Source organism: Diadema setosum, chromosome 14 (genome assembly GCF_964275005.1).
Source record: "Diadema setosum chromosome 14, eeDiaSeto1, whole genome shotgun sequence".
In the NCBI taxonomy this organism is placed as follows: domain Eukaryota; kingdom Metazoa; phylum Echinodermata; class Echinoidea; order Diadematoida; family Diadematidae; genus Diadema; species Diadema setosum.
Genome location: NC_092698.1, coordinates 31,666,704 through 31,687,380, shown reverse-complemented (window position 1 = coordinate 31,687,380; position 20,677 = coordinate 31,666,704). Strand labels below are relative to the sequence as shown.

General features: G+C 41.7%; 1 protein-coding gene across 1 annotated transcript in view; it reads left to right on the top strand.

The window, feature by feature from the left end:
* The window catches only part of LOC140238285 (uncharacterized), a 37,104-nt gene extending 17,382 nt beyond the window's left edge, over window positions 1-19,722 (top strand). Inside the window, 13 exon segments of the mRNA XM_072318220.1 lie at window positions 274-345; window positions 347-371; window positions 4,552-4,785; window positions 5,627-5,863; window positions 6,333-6,569; window positions 7,295-7,531; window positions 10,407-11,579; window positions 12,191-12,427; window positions 13,580-13,816; window positions 14,051-14,284; window positions 14,593-16,251; window positions 16,904-17,076; window positions 19,462-19,722. Of these exon segments, the coding sequence (XP_072174321.1) occupies window positions 274-345; window positions 347-371; window positions 4,552-4,785; window positions 5,627-5,863; window positions 6,333-6,569; window positions 7,295-7,531; window positions 10,407-11,579; window positions 12,191-12,427; window positions 13,580-13,816; window positions 14,051-14,284; window positions 14,593-16,251; window positions 16,904-17,076; window positions 19,462-19,722 (5,016 nt within the window).
* The last annotated feature ends 955 nt before the right edge of the window (window positions 19,723-20,677 follow it).

Sequence of the window (20,677 nt, the reverse complement as noted above, 5' to 3'; positions counted from 1 at the left end):
GGTAGATAAAAATGATAGTATATTAGTCCATACAGAAGGAGATCAACTAGAAGTTGCCAGCTGTGGTGGAGGAAGTGTGGGGTGACGCTTTGGGATGTAACTGGTGAGGAGAACAGGTATAAGTAATAACACAATTGCGTTTCATTGGAAGAAAGAGGAAGAAAGCAGAAAAGAAACGAATTATTGAGGACGTGTGTGAGCAAAAATTAATGAATGTGCAGAGCAATGACGGGTAAACTGTAATAATGGTATGACCCCATTGCTTTCTGTCAGGCAACTAATGAATGTCACTCTAATCCATGCATGAACGGCGGTACCTGTGTTGATCTTCACGACGCATTTTCGCTGCAACTGCCTTCCCGGAACAACAGGTAAATGGAAAAAATAACATAACTTTGACCCGTACCCCATATTTTTCAAATATATTTTTAAAGCAGTAGATATCTAGTTTACGGGCCCTTGGTACCACAATCCTTTGATAAACATTGGTAATGTAGTCTAGTAACCCTAACCCCCCTCTCTCTCTCTATGGGGTGGAGCATGGGCGTAATGATGAATCCCCCCTGATCCCCCCCCCCCCTGAAATTTGAGGGAAAAAATGGAGGAAGCAGAAATGTGATTGTATCAATTTTGGCATATTGCATGACGTTCGTACGCCCGCCTCCAGACAGGTAACAGAGCTGAACAGTATTCTATCTTGTAGGATAATGTTTTCTCAAGCGCTCGCTCGCGAAGAAAGGAATATCGACATAAGGTATGGCCCAGACGTTGACAACGTCAAATAGTATAGGCCTATACATGTAAACATGTAAATCCAAAATTTTACCAAAGTGTGCACCAGATCGCGTAATTTCAGGTCTGAAAATGCAAAATCTTCCTCGTCTGAGAGGGGGTATCCCCCCTCCCACACCCTCCCCCCACTCGGTCGCTCCGCTCCCTCGCACAGATATTCCAACTCCAAGTCCCTACCCCACCTACCATCATTAAAACGGAACGATGCCCCTTGGATGATTGCTTTACTGACTTAAATCAAGAAAATAGAAAAATACAATATCTACAGGAAGATAATACAGGTACGTTATTACATACAAAGAAATGGAAATCCATATTACCATTTTATTGAATATGATTATTTGGGCATTATTCAGGGCTACGCTATGTTTTTAAAGGGGGGGGGGGTCAAAATCGCCTGTCAGTCAAGAAGAAAGGAAATAACAAGATAAGAGAAACAACAACAAAAAGTCTTCATACTTTTAAGGTCTGATTTTCCGCCAAAAGTCGGCTGACAAGCAAAAGAAAAAAAAACAAGAACAAAAAGTTTTCATATTTTTGCTGCCACTTCCCTCGCACTTCATATTTCATGCAAAAGAGTGGTACATTCGATCCCTGTTAAGTGTGTGTGTGTGTGGGGGGGGGGGGGGCGCCAAGCTTCTCTCCCCCCCCCCCCCCCCCGGGTGCTGCACCCGTAACTACGCTGGTAGAAAAAAAATTACTCAAATGGTAATTCAAGGGTTCGTAAACTGCTTTTGAAATCGACATGAAAGGGTGATAAAGCAATAAGATATTTTTCTAAGATTTCTTTTAACCATAATTAAAGAGGTATATAGTGCGAAACATTGTTCAAAAAGCCCGAGCCGACAAAATATTGTGATTCAGCGTGATTCCTGGTTGGTATTCTGAATATAAGCAGGATGTGCGCAGTGTACTCAGAACATCCGAACGGCAAAAAGAGTCGCTGCAATGTTGCGCAATGTAAGAATGTACACCTTTGTACCTTACGCTTCGTTATATCAAAGCTAGATCATTAATGATTTTGTAGTGTTGTTTTACATACTAGTTTATATTGAAATGCCTTGCATTGCCAATAATAAGACTTGACTTGGGCTATTTCCTATTTTTCATGTATGTAAAACACACACACACAAACACAAACAATAGGGGATTTCTAAAGTGCAGATTTGTGATATAATTCCCCCACTTGGTCACTTCGACGCCCCCTCGCTGGTCATACCTCCCCAAATCATGAACATAAACCGACATCCTTGACTACCAGTGGCGGATCCGTCCCCTCCCCCCCCCCCCCGTAATTTCCAAAGCGAAAAAAATATAGCTACAAATGTTTTTTGACTGTAAAATGTCAAAATTTTCAAGCTCGCTCGCATTTAATCGCTATGCCATTCTCCTGATGTTGCTGCCAGTAATTGCCAGCAGTTGCACCCGGTGCGCCCCCCCCCCTTAATTTCTACAGCGAAAAAGTACAGCTACAAACGGCAGTTTTGGGACTATAAAATGTCAAATTTTCAAGCTCGCTCGCATTTAATCGTTATGCCATTCTCCTGATGTTGCTACCAGTAATTGCCAGCAGTTGCGCCCGGTGCGCCCGCCTCTTAATTTTCAAGGCGAAAAGATATAGCTACAAACGGCAGTTTTGGGACTGTAAAATGTCAAAATTTTCAAGCTCGCTCGCATTTAATCGTTATGCCATTCTCCTGATGTTGCTGCCAGTAATTGCCAGCAGTTGCGCCCGGTGCGCCCGCCCCTTAATTTTTCAAGGCGAAAAGATATAGCTACAAACGGCAGTTCTGGGACTGTAAAATGTCAAAATTTTCAAGCTCGCTCGCATTTAATCGTTATGCCATTCTCCTGATGTTGCTGCCAGTAATTGCCAACAGTTGCGCTCGGTGCGCCCCCTTAATTTCTAAAGCCAAAAGATATCGCTGCAAACGGCAGTTTGGGATTGTAAAATGTCAAAATTTTCAAGCTCGCTCGCTCCGCTTGCTCGCATGTAATCGTTGTGCCATTCTCCTGATGTTGCTGGCAGTAATTGCCAGCAGTTCCGCCCGGTGCGCCCCCCCCCCCCCCTTAATTTTTCAAGGCGAAAAGAAACAGCTACAAACGGCAGTTTTTTGACTGTAAAATGTCAAAATTGTCAAGCTCTCTCGCATTTAATCGTTTTGCCATTCTGATGTTGCTGCCAGTAATTGCCAGCAGTTGCGCCCGATGCGTGTCCCTATCCCCCCCCCCCCTTCATTTCCAAAGCGAAAAATATACTAGTAGCTACAAGCGGCAGTTTGGGATTGTAAAATGTCAACATTTTCAAGCTCGCTCGCTCGCTGGCATTCAATCGGTTATGCCATTCTGCTGATGTTGCTGCCAGTAATTGCCAGCAGTTGCGTCCGGCGCGCCCCCCCCCCCCCTCCACCCTTAATTTCCAAAGCGAAAAAATATAGCTTCAAACGGCAGTTTGGGGACTGTAAAAATGTCAAAATTTTCAAGCTCGCTCGATCCGCTCGCTCACATTTAATTGCTATGCAATTCTCCTGATGTAAGTTGCTGCCAGTATTTGTCGTTTCACACCGTCATTCCATAATCCATAAGGAAAACTTCCAATGTTGCTCAATGACTGCGCTGTTGGAATGTATCACATTCCGTTATGTATTGCAGTCCCCATTATAAGACTGCAGACTGACAGCACACGCACATACGCGCACACACACATACACACGCACGCACAAGCATACACACCCTCAAAATTACTTTTCCACGAGGTGCCCCCTCCCCCCCCCCCCCCCCCAATGTCTTGACCCACGGTACGCCACTGGCTGCACCCGTCCGGTTATGGGCTTGTAATCGTGGTGATGGTGACTATCGCCGATCATCCCCCCACCTCTCAACACTGATTTACGCCGTTGGGGGTGGAGTCAACTACATGAAGGCTGATCTATAGACAGAAATGTGTATTGTCAGGATGAACTTTTTGTCGCTTTCTTGTCACTGAGAAACACAAGAACCATAAAAGTTAGACTGATTCGTCTATCAGTATCTATCAATATCTGATACAGCTATCAGCTTGGAATTTTCGTCCATGTTCATTACGCCAGCAACCAGGGATAGCCTGGTGGTAGTGTCGCTGCCCGGAAAGCAGCAGATGACAGGTTCGAGTCCCGTGGTTCCTTTTTCCGACATGTTTTGTTAAATTACAGATCAGCAGTTGCGATCTTATAAATTTCATTTGCAGAGGGAGACAAACTGAAGAAATTCCTATCTCAACTTTCACCCCTCTGATTAAGGATCGTATAGTTTTGGTTGAGACCTAATTTCAGGTTTCTAACATTTTTGTGAGATAATGAGAAACCTCTTATGAAATATGAAAGTGCATGTAATTTCTTGAGGAATTCAACGTTTATTTGATGAAAATTAGTTTTGAAATAGCTGAGATATCCAAAACAGAGCAATTCTAATAAGTGTGGGACCCACACTTTATTACGATCGCTTTGTTTTACTTTGTCTTTGGATGTTTGAGCCCATTCCAAACCCATTTTTCATCAAATAAACTTTGAATTCCTCTTAAAATGGTATGCTCTGTACTATTTCATAAGCGTTTTCTTGGTATCTCGCAAAAAGTTAAAAAGCCCAATTCTCATCTCCCACCAATACTGTACCATCCCTTTAATATTCTGTTGCTTTCATGTACAAGACTTTTTACAATAACAAACACTTTCAGTTACTTTGAGAATCGGTTGCACTCATTGCATTTTTTTCGTCTCTCAGGAAGTCTGTGCGAGACAGATATTGACGAGTGTTTGAGCAACCCATGCCTACATGGCACCTGTTCCACTAACGATGGAGTGTTGGACCTGTACACCTGCTCCTGTGATCCAGGATATCAAGGAGTAAACTGCGAGGAAGAGATCAACGAGTGTGACTCAAACCCTTGTCAGCGAGGTGGCACTTGCTCTGATGGCCCAAATGCTTACCTCTGCATTTGTCCACCTGGTTTGCAAGGTTCGCATCTTTAAGAGTTCAGAGGTTTAACGGTGTCTATTTTAATACACATGAAGCTCTTTAAAGTGTTTGGGACTGTATTTTTTGAATGAGTGTAAACTTAAGTACATTGTGTTGAGTCAAGTTAGTATCATTTGTGTACGAGTATATGGTTGCATGTGCAGTCTTCTATTCACTTGGGAAATTCTTACTATTCCAACATACATCTCTGCCCTCCAAGTGGAAACATTAGGTTGTTTCTAAAGTGAAGTGATCATCATTTACAAACATCATCTCCTTTTTCAATAGATCAATAGAGTCACAATGATTAATGATCCTACATAGATGACAATTGTTATGTTATTGACTTCAGCTATAAGCCAGTCTACAGCTGTAAGCGCAAATCTGCAAAGACCAATGGAATCACAGACTTGTCAAAACATGGAATAGTCTTTTATAAGAGCAACTTACAAATTAGCTAAGTAATTCACATACAGTTAAGTGCTGCATGAGCGGTTTTGTGAAACTGCTTTACAAGAATTCTGGTACTCGATTACCTGTACATTCCGATAAAATAGAACTGGTGCATACAATATGAATTTGTCTATAACATAGTTTCACGAAACCCTATCGTCAGTTTTTTTTTTATTAATATTAGAGAGAAGGTCTGCAAGGTCTTAACGGTGAAAACTGGATCATTGCAATTAACTTATCAGGACAAAGGTTTCCAGTGCAGACACCACAGCTGAAGGAGCAACTTCCCGGTATCTGCGAGTATCATGCCGTTAATTTTATTGGTAAATCACTCTTATTCAGTGATTAAGGAGAATATATCTTTTGTATTTTTTATTGCACACAATAGGACTCCGATGTGAACAAGATGTCGATGAATGTGCAAGCCAACCGTGCCACCATGGTGGCACGTGCTCGACGTCGCCTGAAATCTTGAATCATTACCACTGCGAGTGCCTAGATGGCTACACGGGCGTCAGCTGTGAGTTGGACGTAGATGAGTGCTCTTCATCACCATGCCTACGAGGAGGAACTTGCCGCAATCTCGTCAACGGATTTGAGTGCATTTGTCCTGTCGGCTCAGCAGGTGAGCGTAAAGAGCAAAATCATCTGAAATTATAGTCGGTATTCAAAGCAGAATGCAGGTTTTGTTTGTATCAATCAAAAAGTGCTAAAAGGTGTAAGTGGTGGTGACCATTGAATAGCATTTACATTCTACAAACATATCATAGCGGAAATATCTCAAACTCAAAATTTAATCTCAAATCGACTCAACTCTTATAAGAAAAAGAGTTGTAGAGAGATAAATTCTTTAAATGTAACATAACAGCCACCAATAAAATCACGGAATTGAGCCCTGTATTCAAGTCGTTGAAACGCAGGTGATTCGTACTATGTACACAAGGTGGATCAGACCTGAATACTCAGCAAAACTTTTATTTGAAAGGAATATGGAGAGGGGGCAGGGCGTGATTACACTTGACCGCTACGATTTAACCAACTTCAACTCAGCACGATTCTTTGTTTTCATATGATTGGTCTTTGCTTTCATATAGGGGTAATTTGTGGGACGGACATAAATGAATGTCAAAGTTTTCCCTGCGAGTATGGCGGCACGTGCAGCACTGACCCTTTCGTGCTGGATCACTACTTCTGCACCTGTCGGGAAGGTTTCACAGGGTCAAACTGTGAAATTAATGTGGACGAGTGTAGCTCCAACCCTTGTTTAAATGGTGGTATCTGCAGCGATCTCATCAACGGATTCCAGTGTCATTGCTTACAAGGCACCCAGGGTAGGTATAGTACTCAGAGCAACACGAATAGTATTTTTCTTCTTCAAGGGAATATCACTTTAAAGAATGGGATACAGAATACATGTATCAATGGCTAAGGAACGTGTCCTGTTGATCGTTTAGGGATGGGGCTGCGGCATTTTTACTCCCCACCCCCCCCCCCAAAAAAAAAAGTGTGAGTGTGTGGTGTGTGTGTGTATGGGGGGGGGGGGGAACTGCAGTTTCCCCAGTTCCCCTCTCCCTTTTCCGCTGTCCCTGCTCAATACCGGAATGCGAAGGGATTTCTTTGTTGACATGGTTTAGATTAAATCTTCCTTTGTATCTCATGTCTGTGTAACTGATGAAGGTACATTTGAATCATTAAAATGAAAATGGGTATAAATTGTAAAAAGACGCTGGGTCCCGCTCCCTTGTACTGTCTTCATCATCTGCTTTGACCTCAGTGGTTTTTCTTTCTTTCTTTCTTTCTTTGAAGTCGCATGAGGTTCCTTAACTTATTCTTTTATTACAGTAGCATTCTTACCCGTACATGCAAATATATTAACGACGAATGCAAAGATGGAAAAGTTAGGAAATGGATTATAACAAGAGAAGAAGCAACCGAATAATAAACGTTATCAATATAGCCGGCTACACAGTTAAAGAGGAGGGTATCGAAATGCGTCCATCAACATGTTAATAGACTGTCAAACTTATTAAAGGTGATTCATGTCAAATGTTGTCAGGCTACAACTGCGCAATCGATGTGGACGAGTGTTCCAGTAGCCCATGCCTGAACGGCGGAACATGCTGGACGCTCCCATGGCAGCTGAATGTCTTTAGCTGTGTGTGTCCAGAGGGATTCACGGGAACACGATGCGAGGCGGACATCGATGAGTGCGCTTCAAATCCGTGCCAGCGAGGAGGGTTTTGCCTAAATTTGGTCGGCCGCTACTTCTGTAATTGTCCTGCAGGAAGCACTGGTCAGTGTTATATTCTTAAATTATGTATGTATATATATATATATATATATATATATATATCTGTTCATCTTCGAATTTTCCACGTGTTGGACTTCGACTGTTATAATTATAAGGAGAATGAGTCTCAAATACGCCATTTAGATCCGAGAAGAAGGTTTTTATTCACAAAATTTTCAACCCTCCTCGGCCCTTCGTCAGTGTAGAGTATACATTACACTGACGAAGGCCCGAGGCAGGAGGAAAAGCTTTGTGAATAAAAACATTCTTGTTGGATCTACAGATGGCGTATTATTGACACTCATTCTTCTTAAAAGTTTATATACTAGTCAATGTACCCGTGGAGTGCTGAATCAGCCGAAGTGGGGCATATGGGGGGGGGGGGGGGGGGGGCTATGATGAAGTTATGGCAGTAGTTTGGTATGTACTGAGAACTTCTCTGTATACAACATTGTCTACTATCAGAGAGTACATGTACATGTATCATGCTTGTTTGGCTTCAGCCAGTGCCCAGAAATCCTCTATGGGGATTCCCCCGAAAATGGTCAAGGTCACTGGGTCAATGGGGGTCAAATAACTGTTTTGCGCTACTCCTTGGTCCGATCTTGGCCAAACTTGCTGGAAGCATAAGTAGGCCTACACCTGGGAAATCCCCATTGAGGATATTTCTGGGGGGATCCCCATATTAGTAGACCTACACCTGGGAGATCCCCATTGAAGGAGTAGCAAAAAACAGTTGTTTGACCTTTGAACCCAGTGACCTTGACCTTTCCAAAAATGAACCCCTCAAGGGCAATTTCACGGTCAACCTGCATCCACCAACAAAGTTTGATGGAGATCGGACCAAGGACCTGGGAGGAGTAGAGGAACAAACAGACAAACAGACAAAGGTTGCTCAAATTATAGTATGATATATATATATATATATATATATATATATATATATATATATATAATTATATGTATAAATATATTAAATATATATATATGATTATATGTATAAATATATAAATATATTAAATATATATATATATATATAATATGTATATGCGGGAGAAACTTTTGCTACCCGGACCTCCCAGCAGTAGGCCCGCTGTTGACAGTAGGCCTATCTAGCGTGTATCTCGCCCCGTAGTTGTCTAGAGTTGCGCACGCAAGTCCAATTTACCCGCAGCCAAGTTTTGAGCATGACCGAAACTTTTTCAGAGTGAGTCGCGGGGATTCCCTTAGAGGTCCATGCATATAACGCCTGTAGGAGGCCCGTGGCTGCCGCAGATCACAGGCAGTTGACCCGCTTGAAGTACGTACGTTGCCCATGGATCTATGTTTATGCGCCGAAAGCGCGTGTTATCTTCGGGCATTCTACAACCATGATACGGGAGTTTTACTGGCAAGGAAAGGTGTCGAAACTGCCAATATCCGTGTAGCTGGTCAGTTCTGAAGATGTATGCTGAGGGTCAATATACCGTCTTTCTGTTGGTTAACTTGATGAGAGTTGCCTGCGGCCGAGATAATCACACTTGTGGAACTTCTGTCGTATTAAATTTCTTAATAGGAAAGGTGTGACTTGGCCTTAATGTGCATAATAGGGCTGGTATTTTACCCTGAACAGGTGGATCTATACGTGTATACGGCAAAATTTGATTCTGATTTTGATTTTATTTTATTGGTTCCTGCATTACATCATTGATCATGCAGACACATACACATATCATATACATTGATGGTACCATACATATAAATGGATATACATAAAAATTAATGGCTGACAAGGTAAGTTTCTTCATTACCTTTAGAATATACAGCAATACAGTTTCTTCATTGCCTTTACAATGTACAACAGAACATATCAGTGATGCAATGAATAACGCAGAAGGGCTACAGCTTAAGCATTGTTTGATTTGCATGCAGCCCTCGTACATAATACATAACATATAGGAAAATAGGGGGAGGGATGACTTGCATAGAGATAGGATTGGAGAAAGGAGAGAGGAGAGGTCTGTCTGCTTTCGCTAATACACAAAGTAAGATCACCTGGATCACTGAATAGTAAAGCATGGCAAAGTATTTTCTCACCGAGGTACAGGTGAACAGTTACAGGTCATGGTCGGTTACATAACATTACGCAATAAAATCTGAATGCGATAATTCAACGAGGGAATTTCATACACAATACAATTGCAATGACATTATAAGATCACTGATATCCAGAGAGCAGTATTGTCTTTACAGCTTTCCTGAAAGAATACATAGACTTTAAAGTTCGAATTTCTGAAGGAAGAGAGTTCCAAATATCACGTCCAGTGTGTCTGATAGATTTCAGAGCCATCACCGTTTTAGGATTTTGTAGATGAAATCTATCAGATTGCCTTCATCATGAGGCTCAATCTATTCAAAAGATGTGAAAAAGACACACATACATAGCGCTATGCCAACTCAATACAAGACTTTCTTTAAACTGAATGTACTTATTTGGAATACTAGTAGGTTATCCTATGGTTGCCTTTTCAAGAATTTGAATGACCGACGAGATTCCATCGGAGCGGCGCACCGGTTTGAAATGAATTTGAATGCTCATTGCTGAAATGCATGCTCCTATCTTAGACTTAAATGACGCAAATGAAAATTAATTGCTCCGATAGTGAATCTAAATGACCGGATTTTGAATTTGATTGCTGTTTCAGCACCGCCAGTGTAAAATGCTAACTTAATGCTAAGAATAGGAACTTGAATGACAAAATTATGAAATTGACCGGGGAAACCTATGACTCATCAAGGGTAGCTGAAAATTCTAATTTTGAAAATTCTATTGATTTCAATGAAACTGTATAATTATGTGATAAACCCCTACGTAAATAATTTCATCTTATACCTGCAGGTTCCCAATGTGAAAATGACATTGACGAATGCATCTCATTCCCCTGCATGAACGGCGGGACCTGCTCGACTCCTAACGCTCTGAATACTTACACGTGCGACTGTCCGGCAGATTTCATCGGAGTGAACTGTGGCAGTCATGTCTGTGATATCAACCCTTGTTTGAATGGTGCTACATGCGAGTCTCTGGCCGGCGTATGGTACTGTGTTTGCTCACATGGCTACGAGGGAATTTTCTGTGACGTTGAGATAGATGAATGTGAAAGTAACCCATGCCTGAATGCTGCAACATGCCGAGACGTTTTTAACGGTTACTTGTGTCAGTGCTCAGAGAACTACGGAGGCATTCACTGCGAAGTCGACACCAACATGTGTCGGTTCGGTCAGTGTCAGAATGGAGCGCATTGTGTGAATCTTCCTGATAGTTTTAATTGTAATTGTTTGACAGGTTTCACAGGTGATCTTTGTCAGTTCAGTATCATCGATTGCCATGACCATCAATGTTTGAATGGTGGTACTACCGAGGACGGTATTGATTCATGTACTTGCATTTGTCTGCTGGGGTTCACAGGCTCCAACTGCCAAATAAACGTAGATGAATGTAGTTCAGGTCCATGCAGTAATGGAGCAACCTGTATTGATGGTAATAATCACTTCACATGTATTTGTACGACTGGATATGAGGGTCCTCTCTGTACTGATGTTATTGATAACTGTGCCAGTACACCTTGCCAAAACTTGGCGCAGTGTGTCAACGGGCTGGCGAACTATGAATGCAGGTGTCTCAATGGATTTGTGGGAATGAACTGTGAGACGGATATTGACGAGTGCGCAAGCTCTCCGTGCAGAAATAACGGAATATGCACAGATCTCATAGGCGCCTATACATGTCTTTGTCAGTCCGGTTTCGCGGGTAACCAGTGCCAGGTAAATGTCGATGACTGTGCCAACAACGCTTGCCAGAATGGTGCTACGTGCATAGATGGAATCAACACTTATGCGTGCCTGTGTAGACCAGGATTCAACGGACAGTTCTGTCACCAGCAGATCAACGAGTGCTCCAGCAATCCCTGTAGGAATTCTGGCTCGTGTCATGACTTCATCAATGGATACATTTGTTCCTGTTTGTCTGGATACCATGGCGTTCACTGTGATTGCCCGCCAGGAACAGCAGGTATGAGGCAATTAGTTTAGGAAAATAACCAAACACTCAGAAAGTGAGAATATTAATTCCTTATAAGTTAATGCATGAGTTTCTGCAATCGAGGTGGTGTAATATAGGACCTGTGTAATATACCGGTCTTACGCACAAAATAAGGGAGGACGATCTCTAAATCATTGCATCCGTCGCACATGTCGATCCTGTTTAAAGGTCAAAAACAAAATGAATGACATGGAGACCCTTTAAAATGGCATACAGCGAAAATCCATTTCAACAACTTTTCAATAATCAAGTCATTTATTCCATGGCCGGCGCCACGTTTTGAAAAGTGTGTGTATGTGTGTGTGTGTGTGGGGGGGGGGGCACTTTATATCCCCCACCCCCGGTTCCCTCGACCCTGACTCTGTTGCTTTTTGTTGAGCTTTTTTGATTTTGGTTAACATATTGCATTGAGTTCAACATGGATAAATTCAAGGATAGGCTATTACTGTTCAGCTGATGTATCTGTTTAACTGATTATGTGGTTTACGTGATCTTAATTGTTATTATTATTATCTTGTGAATCCGAGTTGATTCCATTTTACTGGGAGACCTTACATGTTTGTTTGTTTTTTCACTTGAAGGTCAGAACTGCGAAATTGACGTAGACGAGTGTTCGAGTTTACCATGCCAAAACGGAGGCTTGTGTGCAACATCCGCGCATGTCTTGAACACCTATACATGCACGTGTCCAGCTGGATACGAGGGCAGTAACTGTGAAACCGAGAAGAACGAATGTGACTCCAATCCGTGCCTACATGGAGGTTCCTGCTCAGACAATTTAAATGCCTTCGCTTGTTCATGCCCACTTGGAACTACGGGTAAGAGCTTTGGGATACATTTGGGGGCGGCAGACCTTTTTTATAATAGCGAGGGAGAGTAAATCTTAAGATTTTCTTAAGGTTCGCTAGTCCTTGGCTACGCTGGCCGGAAGAGGGGCGGGGAAGAAAGAAGCTGAGGTTTCTCAGGGTGGAACACGCGGAGAGCCCTTAGTACATAGTCCATGGGCCAAGATCCGAAAAATGGGTTATTGGTACCACCTGAGGTGGCAAAACCTTTTTGGTGTTTGTCGGACATAGATATGCTTATCAAGCTATGATAGCATTTCCAAATGAGTAGCTTAGTCATAATAAATGAATTTTTAACCAATTTGGTCTCGTGTTTATATCCCTATACTTCTGAATCGAAACTAACCGCTGTACAAAGAAGAGCACTGTCTTCTGTAGGTCCACTGGTGTTCTATTGTAAACGCGGTGCGCTTAGTCTTTATTCAAGGCAGCGAAGGGAATATCCAAAGGGTTATGATGTCAACAGCTGTCACGCGGTGCGCTGAGTCTTTATCTAGAATAATGTACCGTTATCATATCTAAAGTTCTAAGAAAAGGTATTATCTATACTGTTTTTATACTACACTCTCAACAAATACATCAGTTTTAAACAAAAATCACTCTGTTCATTCACAACATCATTTATTATAATGTATTGTAGTGTACCGGTACATTGTTTTTGCATTATCTTTCATTGTTGGATGGAAATAAAGCGACATTGGCGTGGTATTAGCGTTTTCACCGCAGCGTTTTCACCGGAAAATGATAAATAATTGAAAAATACGGTAAAATTCACGAGGAATTGCTTTTTTGTTGTTGTTGTTTTTAGATAAAGGGATATACACTGTATTATAAGCTTTGGATATTCCCTTCGCCGTCTTGAATATTAGACTAAAGCGCTGTGGACATCATAACCTTTAATAGCCAATCTTGATTTAATGAATAATCCGAATTTTCGAGGATCCTTCCTCTTCATTCGGATTAAATCAAGATTGGCTATTAATGCATTTCCTGCATTCCTCTGTTGTGACTTTATTATTGCTATTTCTAGTACTGTCAATACGCGGAACAACTACAATATATATGTATAATGTATATACACACACAAATGTGTATATATACCGGTTTTCTAAATTTGTTGCACAGGTGCTCAATGTGAGATCGATGTCGATGAATGTCTTAGCATCCCCTGCATGAATGGAGGGACCTGTCAGACGAGTCCAAGTTCTTTAGACTTCTATGATTGTTTTTGCAATCCGGGCTTCCACGGACAACACTGCAGTGTCAACGTTGACGAATGTTTGTCCGATCCGTGCAACTACGGTGGCTTATGCACAGACCTCATCAACGGTTTTTTATGCATCTGCCCGCCGGGCACTTCAGGTAAACATTGATGTATAAGCCAGTGTCTGTCAAAAGTATCGTATATTAATTTAGAAATATCCAAATTTATGTTTGAATATCAAAGACATAAAAAAAAAAACAGTCAGAAGAGATAACGTTTTTACACACAAGTTATGAAAGTCTAGCAGATCTATAGCATTTAAGTATAACTACTCTTGTCATACTTAAACGTCTATTGTGTTTCATCAACTACTTTCCCCGTTCAATGCACAGGAACTCGATGTGAGACTGATGTTAACGAGTGTGATAGCTACCCGTGTGCTAATGGAGGAACCTGCTATCAGTCACAAATGTTGGACTTGTACGTCTGTCAGTGCCAGCTGGGGTTTGCCGGCTTACGTTGTGAGGTGCAGATTGACGAGTGTGCATCGCAACCTTGTCTACATAACGGAAATTGTGTCGATCTGTTGAACGAATTCCGCTGCGAATGTCCACTTGGAAGTACAGGTACGCGTTTTAAACGGTATTGTTCCACACTCAGAAGCGTTAGCATGGTTGGAAACATGAAGTGACATACTCTGATAACATTAGCACTTAATAGCTGTCATTTGACTACCTATCTTGATTCGAAACCTTTTTACACATTTTTTTCTGATAATCATTATGCATAATAGTGTTTTTATACTTAGTCATATCAACGTCAATGTAGGGTATTTTGTCAATCAGTTGCAATGAAAAACGTGTCCGCAGAAGAATTTCATGAATTTGAATATAGTGTTTATTTTAACTAACAAATCTTGATTTTACCATTGCAGGTACGAGATGCGAGTCCGACATAAACGAGTGCCTGTCACTGCCCTGCAAGAATGGTGGCGTATGCACGACAAGTTTAACTCTACTGAACAACTATAACTGCCAGTGCCTCGATGGGTATTTTGGCCAGAATTGTGAAATTCATCTTTGTGACTCTAACCTATGCGCAAATGGTGCTACATGCGAGTCTCTGGGTGATACCATGATAAGATGCCAGTGTGCCCCTGGTTTTGAGGGTGTAAACTGTGAAATTGATACAGATGAATGTGCGAGTAACCCCTGTACAAATGACGCTACGTGTCATGACGCTGTGAGTAGCTACGTCTGTCAGTGTCCTGATGGCTATGAGAACAGTCACTGCGAGATTGATATCAATACATGCAGGTCAGATCCATGTCTAAACCAGGCAACGTGCTTTAACTTGGTAAATAATTTCCTTTGTAACTGTGTCCCTGGTTTCTCTGGGTTCCTGTGCGAGGAGAATATAAATGAATGCGACAATCATGTTTGCCTGAATGGCGGACTTTGTGTAGATGGCATCGCTTCCTACACATGCGATTGCCCTCCCGGTTTCGAGGGCTACCTGTGTGAGGAAAACGTGAACGAATGCATGAGTAATCCTTGCCGAAACGATGGAACGTGTACAGATGCTGTCAATGGCTATTCATGCAGTTGTGTTCTTGGGTTTGAAGGGCCAAACTGCAACCACGTGACAAATAACTGCCATAGCGCCCCTTGTGAAAACAATGGAACTTGCATCAACGGGCTTGAGTCATATTCATGTGGGTGTCCAGAGGGAATCATAGGAGTGCGCTGTGAGACAGATATCAATGAATGCCTTAGCTTCCCTTGCTTGAATGGAGGGCTCTGCGTCGACCTTGTGAACAGTTACGAATGTAGCTGCAGAAATGGTTTTGAAGGAACACATTGCGAGACAAATACCGATAACTGTGGTAACCACAATTGCCAAAATTCGGCTGTGTGTGTTGATGGCATCGATACGTATATATGTCTTTGTGGAGTTGGGTACACAGGTCCCTACTGCGAAATAAACATCAATGAGTGCTTGAGCTCACCATGTCTTAACGGAGCGACATGCCACGATCAGGTCAGTGCTTATTTCTGTGACTGTGAAAGTGGGTACGTAGGAATCAACTGTGAAACAGTTACTTCGGGGTGCACGGGTAACCCCTGCCAGCATGGTTCTATATGCGCTGACACAGACCAGGGGTACACCTGTAAATGTCCCAACGGATTCACCGGCAAAAACTGCGAGATGGACATTGACGAGTGTCTCAGTGCACCATGCGATAATGGAGGACAATGCATAAACCTGCAAAATTCATATTCATGTGCCTGTCTGCCTGGATTCGGAGGAGTGAACTGCGAGGAAAATACTGATGACTGTGCATACCACCAATGTGCCAACAACGCTACATGCGTCGATAGCTTCCTGAACTACACCTGTACCTGTACCAGTGGCTTCACCGGTGCGCTCTGCGATGAGGACATTGACGAATGTGAAGAGTTCGACAATGTTTGTCCTCCCAGATGGCTCTGTGAGAACTCTGTAGGAAGTTATGCTTGCCTTGTCATCCCGACTTCACCCCCTGTGTACAGCGGATCGTGCCTCACTGAAAACTGTTATAATGGTGGAACGTGTGAGCGACACGGGACAATTTTCAGGTCGATGTCATGCATTGTTTCCATTTGTATTAGGTCGTGATAATGAAAAATTAAAACCAAAGAAATTATGTACTTTGACCTATATAGGGTATGCGCGTGCACATAAACGTAGGGCGTATTGAATGACCTGACGCCATTAGCAAAGAGGGGGAAAAATCGCCAGAACGTAAGGTACAACAAGGTACAGCCGTACGGTATTGTACGGTACAAAAAGGTTTTATAACTTAAATACTCAGTACCTTTTTAGTCAACAGTAATGGTCGAAATTAATGTAAACACAGACGAGAGAAATGTTACCGTATTGGTTATGTGCAGTGTTATATATCGGGCAGCAAAATAATGACAATCCAAGGTTTTGTCAAAAATGAGCAAATCAGACAAAAATAAGATACATGGAATTTTTAATCAGGTTTGACATAATCATAATGTGTATAGGGAAAATTTGGTATGTCCTATGTTTTGTTGAGTAATGACGTGTTTAGTCTTGGAAGACTGTAACAAGAAATCGAAGGGCCATTTTTCTATGTTTCAACGAAAGTGCATGATGACACTTTCATTTCTAGAGAAGATGACATTTCCATGCAGTATAATCAATTGTTGTTCACCATTTTGTCTTGTTGGTCACAGCTGTGACTGTCAGCCAGGTTACACAGGCGAGCTTTGCGAAACTATTGACAATTTCTGCCAGAGTTCTCCTTGTCTTAACAACGGTTCTTGCCTCCAGCAACCTTCAGCATCCTCCGGAAATGGCAATCGCTGCAGTTGTGTTTCCGGTTTCATTGGCCAGAGATGTGAGACCGGTACGACCCTTTCAAAATACATGTAATTCATTTAGACAATCATGCCTTTCTTTGTCCCCGCATAAATTCGGGATGCAATATTCATTGCAGAAAGGACTACCTATAAATCAAGTTCTCATTTGATTTTTTGTTGTGGTATTTCGATGACATATTCATTGTATGACATGCGTTTTCTTTTATTTTGTCTTTTGAACCTTTTGCTGGAGGCCTGCATACTTGAAATTGTGATTTCAATGACTTCATCGATTTGCACTTTCTTTTTTTTTTTTTTTTTTTTTTTGCTGTTGATGTGCATTAATAGAAATGGAAACATTACAAATGACCTCCTTTAACGCTACTTATATTTTGTAAGTGAAAATGATGTGTGAATAGTGAAGGACCTGTTTGTGCCTTTGGAAGACGGAATTTCTTCTGATCAGTTGCTGACAAACTGAGATGAAGACAGAGTAGTTATGGCGAGGATGTAAATGCTGTCTAGAATGACAATAAAATGTATAGTTATGGGATGGAAGCAACTCTTTGTCTCTTCAAGATTTGTAGGGCCGTATACGAGGTAAACAAAGGCAGGATGTTTTTATTTTTCGTTTATTGTGGAAGGGAAGAATCTAAAGGCATGGTCTCAGGGTATTGATCTTAGTTAGGTCAAGAGTCAACGTCAATGGTCAATCTCAACCCTGACCCTTTTGTTGGGAAGCAACTTAGGACATGGAATTCATTGAAAGTGAGGATTGTCTTGTAGGTGTGAGGGTTTTTTTTTTCTTATTCGTAATCATGGTTCTTTCCGATTGAAGCAATGAAAGAAGAGGTCTCACCCTTCTGCGCAAGGATTGTCATGTTGAAACAGACATGCCGTATTGAAAGACTCCAGTGTACTAATAACAATGATGATTATTATCATGGTTCTTAAAAGCCAAAACTGTGTGTGTATGTGGGCGGGGGATCCCTCCAGTGCAATACTTGACAGTAAACATTGCCTGAGATCGGAAATCACCCAAAAACAAACTCCAAAAGAAAGAGAACAAAAAATCCATTTGAAAATTGACAAAAATGGGTAGGAAATAAGGAAGATATGACGTTTAAAATTTCCCATTTTCAGAAGCGCTTCTTTACAAGTCCTTTCGAATATTCAGATGAGTGAGTTGATGATGTCATGTTTGTATGTTTTATACGAAATTCAGATAAATTGTTAATTTCAACTTACAGGGGTAAAAGCAAAATCCCATACCAAATTATATCAGAGATAGCATCTGCTCCTTTTATTTTGGGTGGTTTTAAGGCAAGGCTGAAATATGAGATGTTTGTTATATCTGTATATGAAATAAATAAGAAATTGTGACAGCATGATATCCTGAACTTGTCACCAGGGACAGGTAACGAGTTGTCAAGAAGTGTCATATGAAAAAAAAAAAAATCAGAATGTCATAACTTCCATATTTCTTGTAATGGATTTTCCTTCTTTTTTTGGCAATTTATGATCATTGGAGTGGAATTCTTCTTTTTGATAAAGATCACCGTATTCTCCATCATAATATCGAAAATCTGATCTTCTATTATACACCGATCGGTGTCTTTCCTGTGACCATTTCATTAACATAACTATATAGGGCTATGCGAGTAAGAAATGAAGTAGATTTTGCAGTATGAAAGAATTATGAAATTTTTAAATGTCAACATTTGACGCAAACTCTTTTGTGGGCGATGAACAACTATCTGTAAAGAATACATATGTATTTTTCGTTCTCATTTGCACTTTTACCAGACTTGGAATGAATATACTTCAAAATATCTCTTGAAGGCCACCTTCGTAATATAGACGGTCTGAGCAGTCGCCTTGCTGGCCTCATTGTCTTAGCACTCGGTGTTAGCGGCTCCCCGGTGGAAGTAGTGCTGTATAACTTTTCATTCCATGTAAAATCCACAGGGTAAGTGTTTTTGGTATTTTTTTAGGGGGGGGGGGTCACCAAAGGAATCAGAGAGATTGAAAACAAGCCGTATGCCTCAAAGTTGATTTCTAACACTTAATTCATCAGGAGAACTGTTTTTTCTTTTCCTCTAGATTTCTTTTTAATCGGGTGCGATTGTGTTGATATTAATCTGACGTGATTTGATTTGCGAATTACAGTATTTTCATACGATATAGATTATAATTCTATTACGTAATACTCGTATAAGTCTTCAGAGGTTAGCATTTCCCAGGTGTTTAAGGCAGTGAAGTCACATAATGAAATTCAAAGTAGGTAAAATTCCAGGCAGTCTCAGTTGGCTATAAATACCCGTGTCAGTGAGCAGTAAGCATCTTTTTCAAGTGTGACGGCAGTGAATTATACCAGGGAGGTGAGACACCTCCCTGATTATACATCTCAAACTCCAATGTCTAGTGATCAGGAAGACGACGCTACCTCTCAGCCCCCATCCCCGCGGGGAGATCAGGGCATGGAAGGCCGCCTTGAAGCTCAACTAGGGAGACCGAGATACTCTCCCGCTTCATGGATAGGGCGGCGGCACACCGTGGTAATGACAAACGGCATGCGAGCCATGCCAGCTGGTGTAGGAGAGCTTCTCCTCCCGGCGATTAGTCCGGACATGCGAGCCATGTCCGCGGGGACAGGGGCGCTGCCCCGCCCATCGAAGACTTCAGCGAGCTAGCCATCCCCATCGGCAGCTCAACAGACGACGATATTCTCATGTCAGCCTCCTCCCTGACAAAACTGATTGCGTTGCCCTGTATGGGTGGCCTTGACTCTGCCCTTGTGGTTATGGTCATTTTGACAACCGAATTGATCCGGATGCCATGTCCTTACAGTCAAACCCTTTCAAAGCCTGGTACCAAATTTGATTTTAACTTAAATTCTGATCTCATTTGGGCCAAATTTAAAAAATGGCTGATTTGCTAATGAAGGCAGTCACACTGCCCATATCAGAAGGTAAGTGCTCTATAAAATCGCGAAGCAAATGCTCAATTGCCATCGAATGCCCAAGCAGTTCTCACACCAAAAATCGAGAGCAAAATTTGGGCGATCCTCCTTCACGAGGCCTTGGGTCTTGTGAGCTCCCAACTTCTACAACAAAATGTAGTGAAGGGACTTCTACCACATAGATAAATCCTTTCTGAAATTCACAGATCATGCACGGATAATCATCCATGCAATTGACACAACGAGAATTTTAACAACTCATGTCACCATCGATGGCCTGACACTCCCGGGCTTTGCTTATCGTATGATCTGAGCATGCACCATCGAGGTATCTTGAAACCCCTTCTCAACCCTTCTCAACAACACTTGCGCAGCAAGTCGATTCCACTTGGTAGAAAGTTGTTCAGAAAGACATCTGAGAAAAATTAACAAGTGTCACATAAGCATACATCGTGTGTCATGAATGCCTCTACGCAAGCCAGCAAAAAAAAAAAAAAAAAAAGGATGAGTACTGTCCAAAACCGTTCAGTGCTGGAAATCTCAAGCTTTCCAAAGATGACTGGTCAAAATAATTCCCGAGCCTTGGATATTGGTCACAATATTTGGCTATGAAGCCAATAATTTCATTTCAACCCCATACCAATAAATTTTTCCTCTACAAAGCGTACATTCTACCGAGGAGGAAA